At 36.7% G+C, this 10,673-nt stretch overlaps 1 protein-coding gene across 1 annotated transcript in view; it reads left to right on the forward strand.

Annotated features, from left to right (window-relative positions):
• LOC106876965 (pre-mRNA-splicing factor CWC22 homolog) overlaps nt 1-10,673 on the forward strand; it is a 49,997-nt gene that overhangs the window by 32,937 nt on the left and 6,387 nt on the right. Inside the window, exons 11-16 of the mRNA XM_052976066.1 lie at nt 2,290-2,432; nt 3,299-3,376; nt 4,918-5,070; nt 7,649-7,776; nt 8,475-8,576; nt 10,047-10,568. Of these exons, the coding sequence (XP_052832026.1) occupies nt 2,290-2,432; nt 3,299-3,376; nt 4,918-5,070; nt 7,649-7,776; nt 8,475-8,576; nt 10,047-10,568 (1,126 nt within the window). The remainder of the gene's footprint in view (nt 1-2,289; nt 2,433-3,298; nt 3,377-4,917; nt 5,071-7,648; nt 7,777-8,474; nt 8,577-10,046; nt 10,569-10,673) is intronic.

The raw sequence follows: 10,673 nt of genomic DNA on the forward strand, positions 1-10,673 counted from the left end.
CCCCCCAATTGTAACCTCATGGATTATTATGTGTTGGGTGCAATTAAGAAAGACACTAACTGCTCTGTCTGGAATACCAAAGCTGAGCTGGTGACAAAGATCTTTCCACAGACACAGTGAGGAATGCAGGTGCTGGGTTCCAGAGTCATCTTGGGGCCAAGTGGAATCTGAGGGCTGCTAGTTTGAGTAAACTGTTATCTTCCAACCATAATCTAGTTGATATTTTTTGATTTTTTAAAATACTTTTATTTTTGGATAGGATATTATGTTTTCTTTTTATGCAAACTGTCAAATTTAGCTCGAACACTGTGTGTGTGTGTGTGTGCGTGTGTTTTCTATTCATTATCACTTACTTTGTGTGTGAGAGGACATTTTGTTGTTGTAAAGTCCTGGGTCATCTCTGGTCAAGTAGACTTCTAATTAAAGGGTATTCCAACCATAACAATCCTGACCTTTTTTAGAAATAATGCCTTTCCCAGTTTAACACCACCATTTCACTTACCCCTTAAATGCTGTCGAAGTGTCAACTCTGTTACAAACATTACAGCATAATGTCTAGTTGATATCTTGAACCTATGAATTGTGGTTTCTTCTCCTAAGTCTCTACAAAGGTCATTGGAACTGAACTTCTGTTTCTGGTTAAACTGTAACAATTTTAGGGCTACATTCTTCAATGTATATCCTTCATTGTCCCTTGTTTGTTCCACATTTAGTCTAATGCAGAGAATTTAAGTAAAGAGCCAGTTGAATTTAGATGGGAGAAAGATAGGGAGATATGAGTACAGAATTGGTGTGAAGTACTTGCATAAAGAAGTATTGAGCACTTAAAGTGGTGGGAAGTTGTGGAAGAAGGAGACCCAGGAAGACATGGGACGAAATATTGAAGGTTGATTTCAAAATGCTGAACCTTAGGAAGGAGATGACAGAGGATCGAGATATGTGGTACATTGCTGTACTTGAGAAGAGCTGCCCGCCACAACAGAACTGAGGCCCTAAAATCAAGGTGCTACATAAAAAGCATTGGTGTGAGTGCAGGTTCCATGTAAAAATTACTGGTGATGGTGCCATGTAAAAAGCACCCAGTACACTGTGGAGTGGTTGGCATTAGGAAGGGCATCCAACCATAGCAACCAAGCCAAAACAGCCTATGGAACCTGGTGCTACCTCTGGCCTTACCAGTTCCTGTCAAGCCGTCCAACCCATGCTAGCATGGAAAATAAGACATTAAATGATGATAATGATTGATAAAGACAAACATAATAAAGCATCATCCTGTGCTTCAGAGCACATTAATTAGAGGAAGATTAATGATGAAGTAATTAGATTGAAACAGGGTTTTGTTGGCTCCCTGTCTGATTCCTCCTCAGTAAAAGCTATGCATAGTGAAGCTGATGGTGAAAAATTTTTTTTTCTTGATTTTTTTTTTTTTTTTTTTAAGGTGATAGAAAATCTGTTATAAACACTGGACCAAGAGATCTACATGATTGAGCAAATGTTTTCTTATAGAAAAATCAAGTATGGTTGGGTTAGGGTTGTAAAAGACTTGGTTTAAATTTGTTGGGTAAATAAGTTGTGTTAAATTACGCAAAAATGGTGATTAAAATGTGGGCGAGAGTGGGGGGAAATGGTGAGAAGGAAATTTAAAAAAAAAAGGATAAATAGATTAAACATGTCCTGAATTGATAAGAAGCTTGCTTCTCAACCACATGGTTCCAGGTTCAGTCCTACTGCGGGTCACCTGGGGCAAGCGTTTTCTACTATAAACTTGGGCTGACCAAAGCCTTGCAAGTGGACTCGGTAGACAGAAAGAAGTTCATTGTATCTATGTATGTATGTGCACGTGTGTGTGTGTCTTTGTTTCTGTCTTTGTCCTCCATCACCATTTGACATTTGGTGTTGGTTTGTTTACATCCCCATAACTTAACAGTTTGGCAGAAGGGTCCAATAGAATAAGTACCAGGCTTTAAAAAAAAGAAAGAAAAAGTACTGGGGTCAATTCATTTGATTAAAAGTTTTTCAAGGCAATGCCCCCAGCATGTCCACAGCCCAATGGCTGAAACGAATTAAAGATAAAAGATATATGAAATATATTTTGCTTTGGTATGACTATGTATATAAGAAAGATTGGCCCGTGGAGAATTGATTTTGCTTTTCTATGAGAGAATATTTCCATAATTGTCAATGGTCAATGTAGTTGTGTGAATAACTAGTTGGTGTTACTTTACCTCTGGTCTTTATTTTAAAAATATAGATTAAATTTTCTTAAAATGTATTCTCTTATTATTCCAGAACATACTGAACAGATAATTGATAAAACCGAGACTAATTTAGTAGCTCTACGTTGTACTATATATCTTACTATCCAGTCGAGTGTTGACTTTGAAGAATGTGCTCACAAATTACTTAAAATGGATCTCAAACCAGGACAAGAGGTATATTGTTTTTGTTGTTGTCATCATCACTGCTGCTGTTGTTGTTGTTTATAACCTTAGCTATAGTTGAACAGACATGTAGTACACATGTAGTCATTTAAATACCTTTAAAAGATCTAGCATCACCCACATGTCATACTTTAGTCTTGTCCGTCACTACACTTTCCATGTTATCATGTAAATCAAATTTTAATTTGTTAAGAAAGAAAAACAAAACAGACAAGTAAAGATGTGGTATATATAGCTATTAAGTTTGCCTCACAAATGCATGGTCTTGACCCTGGTTCAATCTCACTGCATTGCTCTTTGGACAACTGTCCTCTTCCATTGCTTTGTGACATCCAACACTTTGTGGGTGGGATTTGGTTAGCAAAAGCTAAGTAGAAGCCTGTTGTGAGTGAGTGAGAGAGAGTGTGTGTGTGTGTGTATTGCCAAGGGTAACAGATCCAGAATGACATCAGGCAAAAATACTTTATGGTATCTGGGTGTCACAGCATGTCCACAATCCAGTGACTGAAGAAATTATTGTAATAGAATACATGTAAGGTCAGTTAAGGTACTGGATTTAACAATTACAAGAGAAAGGGTTATGATCACTGACTACTGTTTTATTTTGGTAACGTGGTTGTATGACCATACTGTTAACTATGTGGTCATCCTACTACTACTGGTAATTGTGTTGGGTCTCAGTTTGGCCAACAACTGGATCTAGTTTACAGTTGAGTGTTTATTAATAGAAAGTGCATCTACTGTAAAAAGAAAAGGCCTGTCTTAACTTCATGTTAATGCCCAACTTTTTCAAAGTCATAATAGAATAATGTAAGTAAATTCTTTCATTTATTTTTAAATTGCTTTCCTTCTTTCAGATTGAGCTGTGTAACATGATTCTTGATTGTTGTGCCCAAGAGAGAACGTATCAGAAATTCTTTGGATTACTGGCACAGGTATTGTAAGACGGACTATGTCTAGTTACTTCTAATTTAAATTCCCATCTAAATCAATGTCTTTTGTATTTTTGAAACCTCTACTCAAGAAGACCCACTACAACAGAATTGAGATCCTAAAACCAAGGTACCGCATAAAAAGGATTGGTGTGAGTTCTGGTGCCATGTAAACAGCACTGATGATGATGCCATGTAAAAAAGCATTCAGTACACTCTGTAAAGATAGTTGGCACTAGGAAGGGCATCCAGCTGTAGAAACCAAGCCAAAACAGACTTTGGAATCTGGTGCAGACCCTGGCCATACCAGTTTCTGTCATGCCATCCAACCCATACCTGCATGGAAAACAGACATTAAATGTTGGTGATGATATCGCAATGTTCTCTTTTTAATTATTTATTTCACCAAATATGAAAGTTTCAGCTGTCTAAGTGTGTGCATCACTTGCAAGTGGAAAGTGCTACGTCCATTGCCAATACACTAGTTGGATCAATCAGTTAGCTACAAACTAGTATGATGGTATGCATGGAGTATTAATCCTTTGGCATTTACACCAGTCATATCCAGCCCAAATATTCTACCTGTTTTATCTTCAAATTGGTCAGATGTGACCTCTCACACCTACCCTACAGTGTCATTTTACAAATAAATAAATAATCACCTCATCAAAATCTCAAAGCGTGATAAATATGAAATAATGTGAATACATAAGCATTACATTTGGCTGAGTAATCTGAATGCTAAAGGGTTAATTTTTGTTGAGAATGCTACACTAATGGATAAATGCTTTGTTAGCTTATGGTGCTGTGTTCAATGTTTTCTGTGCGCATAACTTAGACGGTCACCGAAGTGACTTTACATAGCTACCCTGCGTAATGTTGAGGGGTAATCTTTAGCACCTTCTATGATAACGTGAATTGTGAGACTTGCAAAGAACTGGTGATTCTCTTTATGAAGTATTTATCTAATTATCATCATCTGATCTTCAATGTTCTCTGTCAAACACCTGCATATTACTAACATGTGTTCTTTCCAGACATTTCAGGTGTTCAACCGTCACTTTCACTCACATATCATACACATTACAGTCTCGCCAACACAACAACTTTTCTGCCTTCTTTGACATACAACATTGCATCTGTGATAGGTGACATATGGCAATGAAGGTAACTGACTGTGATTGAAGAGATTGATGATTTATCGTCACTGTCATGACACTGCCTCTCTGACAGACATTTTAAAACCTCTTCAGTCACACCAGACCACTACACTGCCTATCATACAATATTATTTGATTTGTATAGCTCTGATTTATTCTAGCTCCTGTACCTTTATCATCATGCAGTGTCGTTTTGTTCTCTCTCACACATAAGTATTACAACAGTCTACAAACTCAGACAGCTGAAACTCTCACACTCAGCATATAGTCTTTCACTTCACATCAATTTTTCCTGCCCCCTTTCCATACTATGAAACTGTGTCTTTTCTTCACAATTCAACCAGACTTGTTGCATATTTCTCTATTTTACTCTTTCATTTTCAGAGATTCTGTATGGTTGATAAAAAATATGTTGACCCATTCCAACAAATCTTCAAACAACAATACGAAACCATTCACCGTTTAGACCCCGACAAATTTAGAAACGTTGCAAAGTTTTTTGCTCACTTACTGCACACTGATGCAATTTCTTGGCAGGTAAGTACAGTTACCATAGCAACAGGGGATAAGTATGCACCTGAAGAAACAACGTAGCTCTTGAATTATGTGTATTGCAGGTGTGTATGTTTGGGAAAATTGTTGGTAGTGATAGTTTAAAAGGAAAATGGAACTTTATGCGTATGTGTCTGTGTGTGTGTGTGTGAATGTAAGGTCTTGAGTTGGGTAAACTAGATCTGTGATCATCATTTTAAATGTTGACCTGTGACCTACAATATGTATTGATCTATGATCAATAATATTTATTGACCTGTGATCAACAATATATCTGTTGAAGCTTTATTTTTCTTCTTCTTCAAATTAAAGCTCCGTGACGATATGGCCATCCTCACTCTGCAAGTGTGATGCAATATTCAGTTTGAAATTATTGTTGGTTCTGGTTTAGTTTGTTTTCTTAATCTAAATACTGAGTGTTGTATTCTGTGTTTTCAATCCACTTGCCTGGAGGCGTTTGTGGTTCTGTAATTGCTAATTAGAATTCAGATTCACACCTGACTAGTGACATTGTTGTTTTACAACTGAATATTACTTCAAGGTAATATTTAGCCCCACTTAAAAGTGGTCCTTTGCTAGCGATATAAATAAACAAGAGTGCATTTATATTATGCACCAAAAACCAATAGAAGAGTCTCTCCCCTGGTAACTACCATAGTATTCTGGGTTCTATCTGAACATCCACCGAATCTCCCTCTCTCTCTCTCTCTCTCTCTCTCTCTCTCTCTCTCTCTCTCTCTCTCTCTCTCTCTCTCTCTCTCTCTCTCTCTCACACACACCATTTCTTCTCCTTTCCCAATCATCCAAAATTCACTCAGCATATAGTCTTTTACTTCACATCAATTTTTCCTGTCCTCCTTCCATACAATATATTACCTTTTAGTATTAATACTGCTTCTGTCTTAATTATTTTATTAATAAGCCCACTGATTATTCATGCCACTAACTCCTGTTCTGGCACTGTGATTCTATATATTGCCAGTGGAAACACATTACTGCTATCTCTAGCATCTGAGCATCCACCATTGATAAGGCCATGGAAAGCTGAAATCATGTGATCTGGTGATCTCAGCACTGGTGGTGGTGGATGATTTTATCTGCTCGTTAGTGATATAAACAAGTGTGTTTATGCACCAAAAGCCAATATGAGAATTTCTCTCATGGTAACTGCTGCAGTATTTTGTGTTCTAACAGAACATTGACTTTTAAGTGGTGCTAATTATTAATTTTTATGTATTAATACTGTCGCTATTAATTATTTTCTACAATATTACTTCATTTGATATTGCTGCTGTAATAATATAATGTTGGCTACACAACACAAAAGCTGAGAATTCTAAATCTTGTTATAGCCTGTTGGTATATTCTCCGTTTTTGCACATTTTACCTGGCCAACTACTTAAAGTGAACACCTGCTTTTGAAAATGATTGCTTCCAAGATGTGTGGGTGTCCTTAGATTCAAGCATGACTGAATGGTTAAGCAGTTTACTTTGCAACCATGTGGTTGTGGGTTTCATCTCACTGCTCATTCAAGAGCAAGTTGTTTTCTATGACAGCCTCAACAAGTTCATCAGTTACTTTGTGACTGGTATGTGGTATACAGGAGTACACTCTATGTGTTTGTGTGTCAGTTAGTGATACATCACCACCACCAGTCAAAATAATTGGTGTTTTATCAAAAGGGTAACTTAGCTAATTGATAAAATGAATATCAGACAGAAATAAGTTTTGGGGGCTGTTTAAAAGAGTTAAACCAGAAGTTCCCAACATCAGCAATACTTCCCCCAAGAATTAGGGGACAGTGAGGTTACATAATTAACATATTAGATTTTACCTATAGCAGTAATTATATGTGATAAAACTAGTAATGATTATTAAAATGAAATGAGATCTCGTCAGGCAGACAGAATTCATTAACTTGCAAAGTATAAAGTAAATTTACAACTTGTGTCTTTATTAATCTTTTTATCATTTCTTTGTTAAAAGCTTATACAATCCATTTTTAGAGTAAAATTTATAAATTATCACCCATTATAAATTAGTTTAGTCATGATACCTCACTAGCCACATAAGTGTGTGCTAGGCATAAGAATTACTTAAGGGGTGGGGTAGGGCTCTACAAAGAAGAAAGGTTAAGAACCACTGGGCTAAACAAACCCTTGAAGGTGGTACCCCCCGCTGGGCTGCAGCTACTGCCAACTGACAAAGCCCCCCATAGAAGAATATACTTATGCTATCATAGTTATTGTGCAATAAAATAATAATAATAATAATAATATTTTCTAAGTGAAGCACATGGTTACACATTTTGAGATAGTCTGATCAAATTAATTATCCCTCTTTTAATTCCTAATTTTATTGAATTTCATAACATGAATCAGTCTAAATATAGCACTACCAAAATTGTCTCTGGTAGTGATTGAACTCGAAACACTACTGTCAGTAATAATAATAATGGTATGACAGGCTCTCTGTGCAGTCTAAAGTAGTGGCCAGATCTCTTGCTGGCCTGGGTTTAAATAATAATAATAATAAAGCATGCTGTTTTATTCCTCATTTTAGGTAATGTCTTGTATCAAACTAAGTAAAGAAGACACATCATCTGCCAGCAGAATATTCCTCAAAATCCTATTCCAAGAGCTTTCAGAATATATGGGTTTGCCGAAATTGAATTACAGATTTAAAGATCCGTGAGTAAATTTTTCTTTTAATTAAAGATTTTGCTTGAAGTTTAATATAATGTAACAAAATGCTCTCCTATTTGTAGATTGTATATCTCTGTAACTACTCCCCTAACCATCAGTCCATTACTATACAGTGATTTCCTGTGTCAAAGGTAATAAAGGGAAAGGATAGTGAAAAGGCTAGTTAATGAATGTTTTGTTAGCTTGGTGTGCTGGTTTCAATTCTTGCTCTGGATATTGTTTAGTCAGAAACTCTCTGTCGACACACAACACAAAGTTGTGGGTAGGTTATGAGTTGTGAACCATTGTTTCTTGTTCTGACATTTATGTCTTACTACCTGCTTTTGATCTCCTTCCTTTACTGTTCATTAGTATCATAACAAACCAACAAACAAGGCTCTGCATGCTGGCTCCTCTTGCTAAAATAGCAGCTAAATCATACACTCAATTCACACCATATCATCTGAAAAGGAAAGACGTTTAGTTATGTAATCCAAGATACACAACTAAAATAAGAAAAGTAAACAAGTTGATTGCAGTTGGCCTTTTTTCATATCTTCTGGATCAAAACTAAACTGACATCCAACAACAACAGTATATGTTCTGTTAAACAAAGCAGTACAATCCATCTCTCTCTCTTTTTTTTTTTTTAGCCAGATTTTGATGTCTACAAATATCTCCTTTCTCTTTTTCTCCTCTTTCAGAACGTTACAGCCCTATTTTGAAGGAATAATGCCAAGAGATGTTCTTAAGAATACGCGATTTGCTATTAATTTCTTTACAACCATTGGTCTTGGTGGTTTGACGTAAGTATTTCTAAATATTAAATTTATTGTGCAACAAGAAGAAGATATTTAATCTTTGATAATTGATTTTAATTAATGACACAAGAAGTTTATCCACTTTGTGGATTTTTATTTGTTAGTCTGTTGTACATCCATTTTTTTTTTCCCATCGTTGCATATATGTTTCTTTTTTTCTTTAATGTTTCTTTATCCAATGAGGAAATTATTATTATCATCATCATTATTATTATTATTATTATTATTATAATCATTATTACTATTATTATTCCCTTTTGTATTTGGTTTGCAAGATTCTTGATGTGAATTCATGTGTTGAGATTCAGGGCAGACTTTGAAGAAAGCGAGCATGTCGATGAAGAGGTTGCAAATAGCAACGGAAGAACTTTGACTAATAAACAACTGGTTGATTGTTTAACCATCACATTAAACAAAAGATCAATTTGTTAGTTGGTTAGATATTTAACGAGTTGATTAACACGAAAGAAGTGATATTGAACCAGTGCATATCATGCATTTTGGGATCAATAAAATAAGTACCAGTTGAGTACTGGGGGATTGGTGTCGTTGACTTAACTTCTCCCCCAAAATTTCAGGCCTTGTGCCTTTAGTAAAAAGGATTCTTATTATTATTAAAGCGGTGAGCTGGCAGAATCGTTAGCATGCCAGGCAAAATGCTTAATGGCATTTTGTCTGTGTTCATGTTCTGAGTTCAAATTCCACCAAAGTTGACCTTGTGTTTCATCCTTTTCGGGATTAAGAAAATAAGTACCAGTGAGACATTGCTGTTAATATAATTAGCTTAACCCCACTTTCCCAAGTGTGTTGGCCTTGTGCCAAAATGTGAAATCATTAGCTTGTCAGGTAAAATGCTTAGTGGCATTACATCTGTCTTTATGTTGTGAGTTCAAATTCCACCAAGGTCAGCTTTACCTTTCATCCCTTCGGAGTCGATAAATTAAGTAACAGTGAAACACTAGGGTTGACATAATTGACTTGTACCATCCCCCAAATCTCAGGCCTTGTGCCTATAGTAGAAAGGATTATTATTACTGGTGTTATGATCCTCCCAAGACAAAACATTATTATTCAGTAGTTTTATTTTTATAACGTGCTTTCACTTCACTACCGAGCGCAGCTCTGTGTGCCTTGGGTACGTGCTGTGGTTTGCTGTGATGCTCTTATGGTTACTGTATTGAAAGTGTTTTGCGTAGGATGTGTGCAGTGCCCAGTAGTGCAATTTTCTGTATGTTATATATACTTGTAAGTCCTGCTGTTTTTGTTATGTATTTGTCTGAATGTTTTTTAATTATACCTAAGGCACCTACTATGATAGGAATTGTTTCTGTTTTTAGATTCCACATTTGAGTTACCTCTATTTCCAGGTTTTTGTATTTTGAAAGTTTCTCCATTTCTTTTAGGGAAACGTTGTCATCTGCTGTATTATTATTATTATTATTATTTATTTTTCAGTGATGACCTTCGGGAACACCTGAAGAATATGGCAAAGGTAGCTCTGCAGCAAAAGCAGCAGGAGCCTAGCATGAACTCTCCAGCATCTGGCACTGAAGACAGCTCATCGGACAGCAGCAGCGACAGCTCAGACAGTTCTTCGGACAGCAGTGGCAACAGTTCCGACAGCAGCAGTGGCAGCTCAGACAGCACCCCTGCCGACAAAGCAGAGACAACGGTGAAGAAAAAGAAGGTTCTCACCAAGAAACGGCCTGTTGCCAAGGACAGTGCAGGAGCAAACAGCAAAACCAGCAGCAGCAGCCACAACAACAACAACAAATTGGTCACTGTCAGCAACAACATCAGCAGCAAGAAGAAAAAGAAGAATCAGAGTAGCAGCAGTAGTAGCAGCGGCAGCAGCAGCAGTGGCAGCAGCAGTAGTAGCAGCAGCAGCAGTGAAAGTAGCAGTAGTAACAGTAGTAGTAGCAGCAGCAGTGACAGTGATGATAGCTTGAGTAGCAGCAGTAGTAATGGTAGCAGCAGGTAAGATGGCATTGATGTTGCCGTTGTTTAACACCAGACCAGTCCTTGTGATAAAAGCTGTTCCATATGTGACCACCCCATTTGCTGTTGGTTTTTTTATTTTTT

Source organism: Octopus bimaculoides, chromosome 23, assembly GCF_001194135.2.
Source record: "Octopus bimaculoides isolate UCB-OBI-ISO-001 chromosome 23, ASM119413v2, whole genome shotgun sequence".
Classification (NCBI taxonomy): domain Eukaryota; kingdom Metazoa; phylum Mollusca; class Cephalopoda; order Octopoda; family Octopodidae; genus Octopus; species Octopus bimaculoides.